Source organism: Erpetoichthys calabaricus, chromosome 2 (assembly GCF_900747795.2).
Source record: "Erpetoichthys calabaricus chromosome 2, fErpCal1.3, whole genome shotgun sequence".
NCBI classification, from domain to species: domain Eukaryota; kingdom Metazoa; phylum Chordata; class Cladistia; order Polypteriformes; family Polypteridae; genus Erpetoichthys; species Erpetoichthys calabaricus.
The window spans coordinates 66,012,380-66,027,085 of NC_041395.2; the positions used below are offsets into that span (position 1 = coordinate 66,012,380).

The 14,706-nt window shown below is 38.2% G+C and overlaps 1 protein-coding gene across 1 annotated transcript in view; it reads right to left on the reverse strand.

Moving 5' to 3' along the window:
• LOC114645277 (doublecortin domain-containing protein 1-like) overlaps nt 1-14,706 on the reverse strand; it is a 559,771-nt gene that overhangs the window by 425,011 nt on the left and 120,054 nt on the right. Inside the window, exon 6 of the mRNA XM_051922996.1 lies at nt 13,957-14,162. Within this exon, the coding sequence (XP_051778956.1) occupies nt 13,957-14,162 (206 nt within the window). The remainder of the gene's footprint in view (nt 1-13,956; nt 14,163-14,706) is intronic.

Below are 14,706 nucleotides of genomic sequence, written 5' to 3' on the forward strand. Positions count from 1 at the left end.
GCTAATGTAAAATGCTCCTATAAATAAAATGCATTATTATTAAGAAAAAATGAATTACTAAAGACAATGTTTCAGGGTTTTTTGCTATTTATGAGTAAGACTAATCCAAACCTCTTTATAAACAGTTAAAATTAAAAGAACATTTAAGTATACTGTAGCATTAAACATAGTGGAAGATACAGTCAATCCCATATACCAATAATAAATATAATAATACTAGCTGTGTAAGCCCAGCACAAAAAAAGCCCAGGGTCCTAGAAACTATTGAAATCACCAGAAAACAAATTGAAATGTAGAGATGTCAGGTAATTGAAAGAAACTATGCTGGGCATCTCTCTCCTATGTTTCATTTGGCCGACGTGCTCACCTTGCTTGTGTATTAGCGGCAGGAGGAGAAGTAAAAGGATACCATTTGCCGATGTGTTCGTCTCGCTTACGTAAGAGCTTCTGTCTTTTCTCAGAGGTTTTAATTTGGCAACAGAGTCACTTACTTCTTCCGACTCGTTAACTTGGGGCCACCTTGCCGGCTCTCTGAGCTTCATGTTGTAGTACACTCGCACTTCCGGACCAAACAGACAGACACACACACTTCCACATGTAGACGTTTAGTTTTCTGTTTCCTCTGAGGTGGAACCCTTACCTCGACTCCACCTCTCACTTCCGGGCCGGACAGACACAAACACTTCCACGCGTAGATGTTTATATATAAGATGTATCTTTACTGACTCACAGGTGACAGTATGAGCGATAAAAATGACCAGGAGTTGGGGGAAGCCAAAAAACACACCTAGGTTAAAACTGAGAGTCAGAATGATCTTTCTAGTAAGCCAAAACATAATTAAAAAGAAAAGTTCTAAGACGTGAGAAAAAATTAATGAACTAGGAAATTAAAATAACGGTCTTAGAAAAGTTGACACTGAAGGATTTTTATCCATAAAGTCAAGATATCCTGGAAATGCTTGGGATGACCATTATACCAATTCTCTGGTGATGTCAGATGTATAAAGAACTCTGGTAAATTCTAGGTAACATTACCATGCAGATAATAGCAGCACCCAGAAGAAAACCAAAATGACTCTGTAGTAAAATGCTAATAAATTACTTACTCAGAAACATCTTAAATAAAACAAGGGACCTCAAATTCAAAATCTTTGTGGTCCGCAACTCTAGAAAGGACATATAGAAAGTCAGACAATTTAAAAAAATATATATAATTTTAACTATTGCTTGGTTTTGACTTTAAAACACGGGTGATTTTTCAAATGTTTTTTCTGATTCAGTCTTTTCGTACCACCATGATATCCTTTTGTTTTCCCCTTAATAAAAGTCATTTGACCTTTGACACTTATTAATTGTAAATTGGTCAATCTGACACACTACACCTACAATATGATGCACTGACCACCAAAATCAGTCAGGTAAAAGAAGTTTTGTAGGGAAAGATTATAGAAAATGTTAAAAAAGTAATTTGGAGAAATAGTTTTTAGCTTGATACCATTTGGAACTTGCAACAAAGTATTAGGATTATATGGTAAATGTAGTAAAAATTCTGAAATAGGAGAAAATTAAATTGGTGGTCTAAATGAAGACTGTTACCAAGTCAGCACATATATAATATGATGAGCCTGCATGTGTCACAAGATAGATTCTAAAGAATAAGGGGAAAATGGAGGGAGCACAGTAAAGAATATTTTAAAAGAATTACAGTTACACTAGAAGAAAAATTACATATTTTGAAAGACAAGATCCAGAAATGCTTAAGTTAATAATTACATTTCTACCCAAAGTAAAACTGTTGCATTTCAGTAATCAAAACTATTTACTTTTCAAAAACCATGTAAAATCTGCAACTTGTATAGACATGCTATCTATTACTAGGGGAGGGAACACTGGCGAACGCATGCTGTTGCCACTCCTCTCTGTTAACAACACTTTTTGCAAAATTCGCCTTAATCCTACACTTTCTTATGCTTGTTTTATTTTCTTTATTGTACATATAGTTCGTGGATGCAGCTGACCCGAATTGTATGGATTTGGCTTAATTTTTACAGATTTTATGGACTTTACTTTGACTGAGAACAACTGAATCTGTGGATCACGGGACGAGACCTACGAACATTTCTTTGTACCTGGCGATCTAGGAGCCTGGGATGATCTGTCTCCTTGATTATATTTGCTATGCTGGTCTGCTCCCGATTCATTTTACTGTGCTGTGTGACTAAGAACTGATCTGATGTTCACACCCACCTGGCTTGTGGCTCTGGGGTGATCATGCCTGTAATACCCAACGTTACTGTTTATGGCTGTATGTTGGAACCTCCAAATCCTGCTACCTCCTCTTGCTATGCTTTCTGCTGCTCTGCTATCGCCGCTCATTTACGCTACCGCACCTGCCTGTCCTACCAGCTCCGCTGTGCTGTGCTGCTTCTCCACTGCTATCAGATAAGTATTGCTCAGTATCATGCTAATATACTCTTGTGACAAACTCCTTCATATTAAACAGTTTGTCCAGAGCAAATGGTCTGACTGGAATATCCTAAAAGACACCAGTATTTTGCGATGCCCAAAATATGTACATCACGGGTCAGGTCACTGCCACCGGCTGCGAAGGAAAAGAACACCGGCGGCATTTGCTCAGGAATACACCATCCTACTCACGGCCCTGGAAATAGAAGTGTCAGTGTGCCAAATTTACAGTATGTGAAAATAAACTCCGGTCACGGCTCTGGGCAAAAAGAAGCATCATTAACTAATATTGCATTGTTTAACTCGAGATCTCTTAATGGCAAAGCATTGGTGCTGTCAGAATTCATCATTGACACCAACGTTGATATACTGTGTTTAACGGAGACTTGGCAAAAACCGAATTAATTTACGTCTCTCACGGAGGCGACACTACCTGGATATACTTTCCTCACAGAGCCTCGCAGCTCAAGACAAGGAGGTGGACTTGCAATAATTGTCAGAGTGGATTTACACATCAAAAGAATTCCAATTGATTGTCCATTGTCTTTCAAGTGTCTGTCTCTTAAACTAATGACGGAATCAGGTCCTGTCTTACTCATTGTTATTTATCGTCCTCCAAAATACAATGCATCCTTCTTATCTGATCTGACTGAACTATTAACCCACTTAAGCGCCTTTTCCCAGAGAGTTATCCTTCTTGGTGATTTCAACATCCATATTGACATCCTCACATATAAACTGAGAAATGAATTCCTATCCTTACTGGACTGTTTTGACTTAACACAACATGTTGATTTTCCCACCCATTCTGGTGGTCATATATTGGATCTGATCTGTACTTCTGGACTATCTGTCGCCAACATTTACAGCACTGATTTGGGACTCTCTGACCATAAAGCAGTACTTTTCACTGTCTCATTATCTCTCCCTCCTCTTACCTGTAAACGACAAATTTCTTACAGAAACCTTAAAAATATCTGTTTCCCTGTTCTTTCTGGATCCATTTCTGATCTTTTATTGTCTTCACCTATTCCATCAACACTAGATAGTCTTGTTGATCACTATAACTCAGCCCTTCATTCAGCATTACATAAAACAGCTCCTTTAAAACATAAGGAGGTTTCCTTTAAGCGTTCAGCTCCTTGGTATATTTCAGAATTGCAATCTATGAAAGCAGCTGGGCGGCGCCTTGAGAGAATGTCACGTAAGACTGGCCTCACCGTGCACATCCAGGCTTTCTCTGACCACCAAAGAGCTTACAGAGAAGCACTAACTGCTGCCAAGAACACCCATTATGGCAGAATAATAGAAAGTGGCCATGATAACCCAAGGGTTTTGTTCTCTGTAGTTAATAAACTATTCGAACCTGCATCTGGCCCAGCTACCTCTTCTACTGAAGTCTGTGAGAATTTCCTCCACTTTTTCCGTAACAAAATTAAAGATCTAAATAATTCAACTACATAAATATATCATCTGTTTATATCTTTCCCTGTTCTCCCACTCCATCCAGCTCCTTCTCTAAGTTCTCACCAGTCACACCTGCTTTTGTTAATAACCTGCTTTGTAAAGTGAGGCCGACTACTTGTGTACTGGACCCCATCCCCACCACACTACTTAAATCCTGCCTTCACTGCCATAATCCCGACTATTACAATAACAATAAACACATCCCTGGACACTGGGTTTGTGCTGATCACTTTTAAAACTGCTTCTGTAACCCCAATGATAAAAAAAGTCTGGCCTTGATACTGACAGTCTTAACAATTTCCGGCCTATTTCCCACTTACCTTTTCTGTCAAAAGTTCTTGAGCGTTTTGTAGCTTCCCAACTCTCCAACTACTTAACCTCTAATAATTTGATGGAACCCTTTCAGTCTGGTTTCAGGCTGTAGCACAGCTGTGAAACTGCTCTGCTACGGGTAACCAATGATTTGCTTATGGCAGCAGACTCTGGACAAACCAGCATATTAATTCTGTTAGACCTCAGTGTAGCATTTGACACCGTCAGACATGACATTCTACTGTCCAGAATGGAGAACATGCTAGGTATCTCTGGCACTGCCCTCCAGTGGTTCAAGTCCTATCTTACTGATAGGCAAGAGTTTGTTAGTCTTGGCAACACCAGTCACACAAGGAGTTCCTCAGAGCTCTGTCCTCTGCCCTCTTCTCTTCTGTATTTATATGCTTCCCCTTGGCCTTATTATTTGTAGCTTTGGACTGTGTTATTTTTATGCAGAAGATACTCAACTCTATTTCAATGTTAAAAGTGGAACTGCATCAGAGTTATCTCAGCTCACAACCTGCCTAAAGTGAAATTAATACCTGGATGGAGCAGAACTCTTTAAAATTAAATTGCAACAAAACTGACCTCCTGCAAACTGGGACTAAAGTGCGACTTAATAAAATGAGCTCCCTCCCAGTCCATCTTGGCGGTGATCTCATCAGACCTGCCTCTACTGTAAAAAATCTTGGTGTCATTTTTGATTCCTCCCTCTCTTATTCCGCTCACATAAATCACATTAAGAAACTTTCTTACTTTCACCTCCGTAACATATCACGTGTTCGCTCCTTCCTCTCCTTTTCTAATGCTGAGAAACTTATCCATTCTTTTATCACATCCCGCATCGATTCTTGTAATTCCCTACTGGCAGGTGCCCCTTCTAATCTTATATCACAGCTCCAGCTTATTCAAAACTCGGCTGCAAGAGTCCTTACACGAACCAGTAGCAGCGAGCACATAACACCCATCCTGCTCCGCCTTCACTGGCTCCCTGTGTCTTACAGAATCAAATATAAAATCCTACTAATAACATACAAAACCTTAAATGACCTTGCGTAAACTACATCAGTGACCTTCTCCATCACTATGTGCCTGTCCGCCCACTAAGGTTCTCTGATTCTTGTTGTGCCCCACACTAATCTACACTCCATGGGAGACAGGGCCTTCAGCTGCATAGCGCCCAGACTCTGGAATGACCTACCGAAATTAATTAGATCAGCTGACTCCATGAATTCTTTTAAAAAACAACTCAAAACTCATCTGTTCAGGAAGGCTTTTAGCTCTACTTGACTTTATTACCCTTCTTTCAGTGTACCTCTATGTCAAGATGCTCATGTAACCTGTGTGTGTGTGTGTGCGCGCTAGACCATCAATTATGTTGTCTGTTTTTTTTGTGTGTGTGTGTGCGTGCGTGCGTGTGTGTGTGTGTTAGACCATCAATTATGTTGTCTGTTAGGCTTTTCTCTGAATTCACTATCTTACTCTTCTCTATTTATTTATCTGGTTTAGGACAATGCTATATACTGTATATCCTGCCATTCTTTCTTAAATTCTGTAAAGCGCCTTGAGCATGGGAAAGGCGCTATATAAATAAAATGTATTATTATTTTTATTATTACTAGTATGATTTGTGAACAGTCAGCACAGGCGTAGACAGAAGAAATCCTGTTTGATTATTCAATAGTAGAGAAATGACTGACATGCAGGTACTATTGGTAATTTAAAGTCAATATACAGGGCTGTTTATTTGAACTTCCACCCACCCTCCTCCTAACCGAGTTCCCACTTTAGGAGCCTCAGGAATAACACCAGCCCTTGCTATCATTCTTATTGCTATGGCCATAATAAATACCAGCCCTTGTTGTATGGGTGACTTATTCTGTGTTGCTTCTATTCAACATTCATGTGACTGATTTGGATTCTCATGAAACTCAATGTCTTGCATTTCTCTGTACAGTCGTGAACAATGGTTCTTCCTCGAACTTTGTTTGTCCAGTTGTGACTGGTCTATCACTCTGCATGGCTTCCTTTTAAGCCAATATTCCATCATTCAGCCAAGCAACCCCCAAAATAATCCCCTGTCAGTCTGGGGTTTACATTCAGGTCCAGGTGATAATTCCATTTGTAGATGTGATTTGAGTAGTTGTCAATAAGGTCTAGATACTACATTAATCTGGAAAAGTGTCCTTAGTGACTCTATGATCTTGTACTTGCTCTTGTAATTCCTGTGGCACTGCTATCTGTCAGTGCACTTTATCAATGGCCCGGACACACAATTTTTGCTGTAACATTCCCCTCTGATGGCTTAGTTGTCCTAATAGGACAAAATTCCTTTGATTGGATTGATTCTGGGTTCCACCATCTTCCAGGTGAGCTGGGACTGGGATACAAACCAATCTCTCACCTTGCACATACATAAAGGGTCCAGCAATGATCATTCTGCTGCATGACCTGCTTCTGCTCATCCTGCTATTCATGAACACAAAGGCACCATGTGAGTATGTGTTGTGATGATGGGCCATGTGTTTCATAGTGACCTGGAGGGTCTAAAGCCATTCCACCAGGTGGGCCAGTTTAGATCAATGGGCAACTCGTTAACCTTGTAAATGTTGCTGAGGCAACACTACTTTCATTTTCTCCAATATAAAAGTTTGGCCATGGTGGCACTAATCAACATGTGAAATTGCCACAAGGCAGCCTTAATCTGCTGGAAAGCCTCCTTCTACTTAGCAGCCCCCTGAAATGTTCTGACTTTTTGCAGCAGTCAATAGAGGGGTCCAGTACAGTCACAAAGCCTCAGACAAACCTTTAATAGCAGAAGACCAAATCATGAAATTCTCTGATGTGCCTTTGCATTTGTGAGTGCAATCTATAATTACCACCACCTTGTCCATTCATTCAGTGTTTCCAGAACAATATTTCCCTGCATAGATGGTAGCATTTTCCTGGATATAACCTTAGATTCAGTGCCATTAGTCTTTCCAGTATGACTCACTGTGAGCTCAGCTAGCACTGAATGTCTGTCAATGTACTAGCAAGTTGTCTAAGTAGACCAGAGTAAGCACAGCGGTCCGTCTAGTATAGAGATAAAATTCAAAATTCACTCAAAAAGTGAAAAAAAGCAATACATAACCCAAAGAGCGAGACTCATTAATGACAAGCATACCCCTTTCAGAGAATACTGACTTTTCAACTGACATAAGTGGCTGTTTCCACCTGCCAGTATCAACATTGTCACTGCCTGTGTGGATTCTGAACTTAGTCTCTTCTGGTGCATAAACATGTTTGCATTAGGTTAATCAATGATTTCATATTAGTTTGATATGAATGAGTTAGTGTGAATGTATCCTACATTACGCTCAGGTAGTGCCCATGGTTACTATTGTCTTGTTCCAGTGCTGCTAGAAAAATATTCAATTTCCTGCAACCCTTATAGGGGCAGTGCAAATATAATAAATGAATGCTTGGACTGGTAAATGATTAGGGTAAAAAATTAAATGACACTAAAGCAAGTGAATTTTACATGTGTGGTCTTTGTGCACTAAAAATGATATTAAAGTACCACATAATATCAAGAGATGTGGAAGTAAAGTTCAGTGGGTTATAAAAAATGCTGAGGAAGGTTACTTGTAGTACTTAACCAAGTACATAGGACTCAAGTTGGAAATAGCTAAAGATGTATTTCATACAAATATTAGAATATATTGTTACGTTCAGAGAAATGTAAATACATCGAACAAATTACTTGGTAACAAAGTTAGAGCACCTTGGGATCTTCACAGCTCAACTTGACCTTTTCTGTGAAACATTAGGGTTTTGAAATTTAACCAGCTATGCATACACTGCATGGCTGGTTATTATCACTGTTTATTATGATATAAAAATAAGTCAAAAACTAAAAGGATGTGACCACATGATTGATCAGGAAAAAAAAGTATTTGCTTAGTCAATCCAAAAACTAAGAACTAGAAAGTAGGTTTGGGTATGGCTGAGAAATCAAGGAAGCTGTTAAAGAGCAGACTGAAAAAATGAACCTGAACGACTACTCAAAAGGCAGTAGCTTCTCATCAACCTTTTTTGGTAAATTTTGGTAGTGAAAGAAGAAGAACTAAAAGAAAAAAAAGTAAAACTAGAATTTTTTTATAACATGTCCAGTTCTCAATGCAGCTCAATACCATAATGACAGGACTGTAAGTCAAATGAATAAAAATCAGTGGTGAAATGGCACCTTTGAAAAACTTTTACCAATAAGTGAGGGAGTATGGATTATATTACGTAGGTATGAAAGCAAAACAGGGCATATAACAAAGGTCAGGGCACTGTCGCTGCCAAAGCCTACAAAACATATACGCTTAAAAACACAAAAGCCTAAAATGAAGCCGACCAACCAGCCTAGTTTGCTCAACCTGACCCAGGAGGACTAGAAATGGGCACCTATCTATTCTAATCTGAAAGTAAAAATATAAAAAATCAAAGAGTATACTGAAGTAAATACACAAACAGAATATTAAGATTATATGTAAGTAGGAACATCCACACTCCAAGCCATAATGCAAAGCACTCCAGTCATGATGAAATATAGGGACACAGAATATTCCAGATAGTCATGATCAACTCCAGTTTGTATATTCACAATCTGTCCACAGAGTATGCCATATCCCCTAACTCTTATCCATTCCATCCTGGTACATCTGAATAATGCAAACTGTTATACCAGAATTCTGTTTATAGGCAATGACCCAGTGTTTAACACTGTGGCACCAGCAATGCTTACAACCAAACTCATCAGTTTAGATCAGTGGTTCCTAAACCTATTCTTTTTTTTCTCGTGACCCAATTTTGCCTTTTTTGTGTCCTCCCAACCCACAATCGTCACGGAGCATCATCCAGGAGGTCCATCCCTCTTGTAGGATTGTCACCAGTCCTTGTCCGAGGTTTGGGGGGGGGGGTCAAGGGGATTGGGTGGGTTGGAGGGGGGGTCTTTTGGACCAATCGAAGGGGTATGTTTGTGATGAGTTCTCCTTACCCATAGTGAGCCATTGAAAGGCATTCTGCAAACCATTCATGTCCCTTTCCCATTCTGTACTATTGTGGTTCACGACTCATAGTTTAAGAAACGTTGATTTAGATAGATAGATAGATAGATAGATAGATAGATAGATAGATAGATAGATAGATAGATAGATAGATAGATAGATAGATAGATAGATAGATAGATAGATAGATAGATAGATAGATAGATAGATAGATAGATAGATAGATAGATAGATAGATAGATAGTACTTTATTTGTCACTAGGATGAAATTTAGCTTATTACAGAAGCTTGATAATAAGCAACAAATGCCCTCCAACAGACACCAGAAGTACTTCCGATTTGGCCAAAGATAAAAGGCACAACGTCACTGTAAGGCATTATGCAGGTGTTTTGTTGTTAGTATAAATGAGCCCCAGTACTGTTTTTTCAAATTTCTACTAAGTAATCCATTATCTGAAAGTACTTAATGATAGCGTGTCAGAGACAGAATATACAACGTTGTTCATAATAGCCATCAGTTTTATTTTCACTCTGTCTTTCATTACTATCTCCAGCGGTTCAAGAGTGTGTTCTATAATTGAGACTGCTTTTCAAATTAGCTTGTTGATTCAGTGGGCCTCTCTTGAAGTGATGTTACTGGCCCAGCACATCACATCATCGAGAATCACTCTGGCCTTTACAGAGGTGTAGAACATGTAAAGGAGGTCACTACCCACATTAAAGGAGCATAGTCTCCTAATAAAAAAGAGTCTGCTCCATCCCTTCTTATATAGTTCCTCTATGTTACAAGACCAGTCCAGCGTTTAAGACTTAGTGCTTCCTTCTGCAACTGGATTTTGGACTTCCTTACCAAATGAACTCAGCATGTGCAGATTAGCAGCATCGCATCCTCTATGCTAATCCTTAACACAGGCCAATCACAGGAGTGTGTGCTGAACCTCATTCGGTACTCCTTGTACACCTATTGACTGCGTGGCCAGACACAGCTTCAACTCCATTTTTAAATTTGCTGAAGAAACCATATCTTAGGCGAGATCACCAACAATGAAAACACAGCTTACAGAGAAAATGTTTACCTGCTCACTCAATGGTGCTAGGATAATAATTTCAGCCTTAATGATCAATGAGCCAATGAGCTGTTCATAGACTTCAAAAAACAGAATGCAAACTACACTTCCATCTCTATTACAAGGGATAATAATGAAAAGGTGAGCAGGTTTAAATTTCTTTGCATGACCACACTGGATGAACAAAAGTAGATACAACATATATCATTAATAATTCTCAGCAGTTCCTCTACTTTCTTAGATGATGAAGACTTGCATTTCTCCATCTGTTCTCATGAACTGATGAGTACATTCTCACTGGCTCTATCGCCACCGGGTATGGAGCTTGATCAGCTCAAGATTGTATAGCCCTGCAGAGGGTGGTGAAGGTGGCACCAACTGCCTTTAATTCATGACATATATAATACTCACTGCTTTAAAAAGGAAAACAGTACAATTAAGGAACTCAACCATCCTGAACAGGCTCTTTTCTCACTTCTCCCTTCAGGCAAATAGCACAGGCCAATTGCCACTCACTTCTGTTGGGTCATAGACAGTCTATTCACAGGTTGTAAGGTTACTGAACAGTTAATCATAATAACAAATATTGTAAGAAATACTGTAACTAAAAATCACTGTGTATGTATGACTTTTTCAACATATTTGATCAGGCAAACAGTTGACCTTCATGAAAACATATATACTTGAATAAAAACACAAGGAAAATTAGCTTTTCAAATAATTTATTCAACAAAAATATCAATAGATATAATGATCTACTGGGAAAATGAAAGTACACCCTTGGCCTCAGAAGCTGGTATTGGCCCCTTTAACAGAAATGGTTTCTTGTAGGTGTTTTACATAACTGCCCACCATTCCGCCATTCAAAACAAAAAAAAAAAAACTCCATGCAAAATTCCTTCAGTTTCAAGATGTCTGTGGTTTTTCGTGTATGTACCACCTGTTTCAAATCCCCCTCTAACATTTCAACGTACAGATAGATTGCCTCACTTTCTCCTCAAGCATACTTTAATGTAATGCAGAATTCATATTTGACTCTATGACTGCAAGCTGACCAGACCCTGAGCCATCAAAACAACCCCAAACTATAACATTTCCACCACCATGCTTCACAGTTGGTATGAGGTTCTTCTCCTGAAGTGCCATGTTTGGTTTGCATCAAACATGTCTGCTGTTACTGTGGCCAAACAACTCTATATCTGATTCATCTGTCAAGAGCACATTGTTAAAGCGGTCCTGGACTTTGCCCAGATGTTCAAAGACAAACTGTAGTGTTGCTCTAATGTTCTTTCTGGACACCAAAGACTTTTTCCTGTCACACTTCGCATGCAGGTCAAATTTGTGCAATCTGCTCCTCGCTGTAGATGCATGCACTTTGACACCAACTTTTGCAAGAGTTACCTGTGGATCCTGCAATGAAATTTTAGGGTTCATGGAGATTTTTTTTATTGTCAAACAGTGAGATATTGGGCTGAACTTGCTGGGCCAGCAAGTTGTGGACAAATTAGCAGTCATTTCAAATCTATGCCAGTTTTCCTTACTGTAGAATAATTGAGTTTCAAATGATTTTTTAAATCCCTTGCCAGACTCATGGACATCCACAAACTTCTTTCTGAGGGCCTTAAACAGCTCTTGTGATCCTGGCATCATGATACCTCACACTTCAATAGTAAAGAGAACACCTGACCCAGGATATCTGTGGTTTTAAATCAGAGAGTTCCTGTAAACTCCATGAGAAGGTTCTAATCATTGGAACACCTGATTCTAATTTTATGCATTTGAAGTGGTGATAAATATGGGGGTGTACTTACTTTTTACACATGATAAATCTACACTTTTGTTAATTTAGATTATGAGATCTAAATACACCATGTGCCCTTTGTTAAAGTGCATTTCTTTATCAGTAGGCACTGTTTGCATGAAGCCTAATGCTTGCCTGTTCAAATATGTTGAAAAAGACAGCAATTGCCATGGGGCATTTACTTTTTCACATGCACATGACTGTGTGTATATATCTATATCTATATCTATCTCTCTCTATATATATACTGTATATATATATACTGTATATATATATATATATATATATATATATATATATATATATATATATATATATATATTGTGCATGTGTTTTTGTTGGTGTTGTATTATTGTCTCTTCTTCTGAGGAGACATACATGTAAGAATGTGTGTCCTGTATACACTATGTATACTGTACATGACAATAAACTTGAACTTGAAGCAGTAAGTTGTGTAAGCTGGATAACTGTACTTGTCAGCAGTACAATTATCCAAGTAACCTAAATGAGCCAAGACGTGAAAAGAAATACTGTAGGTAAATCGGTGCAACAACCCACTAAACCTGAAAACTGGAAAAAAGTTATTAATTTTTAACATCCTTATATACCAGGTAGCAGAGGTGAAATTCCTGTACCAGCAGCAGTTTTTTAATAATGTTAAATAATACATTTAGTTAATGAATGCCATTTTTACATAGAGTATGAAAAAGTACCTGTTCCTAGCTGCCTGATACATGCATGTTACTGTATATTATGCAACAGGCATATTCTCATAAGCTGATTCTTTTCCTACATGAGCGTACTACACGCACATACACTTTCACATTTTGTCATTCATCCAATGCCAATATAGCATGTAGCTGTGTGCAGTATGTAGACTTTATGAAAAAAATAAAAGAAATGCTGTAACACCTGCCTGTGAGTTATGAGAATGTCCCTCTAAAAAGAGTGTATTGTGTTTTTTTTTTGTTTTTTTTTTCTGAGTGTTAGATATTGAACATTCAAACCAGAAATACAATCCTGGAGCCAAGTGAGGGTTGATCAATGAAGTAAAGGGGCAAAAGAACAATTATAGTTAAAAGAGGAATACTTCAAACATTAATGCAAAGTACTTTTTGTTTTCAAAGAAACAGAGTCTTTTTTTCCACTACCGTTCAGACTGGGATTATTCACAACCCCTTGTCCTTAAGTAGCATGGCATTCACAACATCACAAATTGTGTCTGCGCTCTGTCGTCCCTAGGATGAGATAATCACCATAGCAACCAGCATGACACAACACTGGTAACGTCATTCAGGACGCAACAAACCAGATGTGAAATATACAAGTACAAATGAAAACAATGAAGATAAGGAAACAAAATAGCCCTAAATAATCTTAAATAGCTGACATGCACAAAGCTATTTTGAATATTAACTGTGAAGACTCTTTTAAACAATAAATATAAAGAGAAAACAGTAAACTCCTGTCACATCCTACATATTCATTTATTACCTACCTGGAACTATCTTGCCACATTATTCTGTTTTTCTTGTAATAACTTTGCTTTTGCATCAGACATTTACTGCGGTAACATTTTAGATAAATAACAAAACTACAGACATTATACAACATATGCTCTTTAAAAAAAATACATTATTAGTAATTTATTTTAAATTATATTGGGGCATGTCAACTTTTCCTTGCTTCATCTAAGATAAATCAAACAGGATTACATTTTCTTCAGGCACATGCATTCAGAATATATAGTCTTTATAATGGGTTTGTTTAAAGAATTTCATAGGGCCAATAGAATCTTCTCTTTTACCTTTTCTATTTGATCCACCGCAGAAATGACCTCACACCCATCCTTCCCAGTGCCATTCTTAAACACTAGAAGCCTTATTGTATTTTTTGCAGTCAGTTTTCTCATACGTTTTGAGAGGCTGGGCTTGGTTCTCCCACGTTTTGCATCATTTGGGAATACGATGCCATTTATTGTCCAACTTGCTTCCTTGCTCAATGACAGATGGTCTGGAAAGAAAGGTAAAGTCAATATTTGGCTTCAAAATTTAAAGTGCCCTTCCCCCATTATTCTAACATAGATTGGCCATTTTCCATAATGCTGTGCATATCATAAAAATATCACCATCAGCTCCCACTAAGTGTACCATAAGCTGTAGCAAGCTGGCCGAGCTGATAGCGGGCATAAATCATTGCTCCTGAAGGGAGCAGATGTTCGGGGTATGAAAGAGTAATACCGCAATTTAGCCATAATTAAAATTCACCTTAGCATGCCTCTCTCACTAATCAGTTGATCATTAGTTACTCACTCACCCTGTCATTTCTTCTGACCCCTTTAGTCTGCTAATGCACAAAGAAGTGTGACCTGCAGCTTGCAACTATTTACACTTTCCAAGATTTAACATGTTTGACTTATTTTCCTTGTAGTGTGAAAACCGATGGTGGAAGACTAATTAAGCCCCAAGTACATTTTGAAAAATTCATATCAATCAGTGCATATATAGCACAAAAAGGAATAAATTACTTTTTTTTTAACAAACTATGAACTATTTTT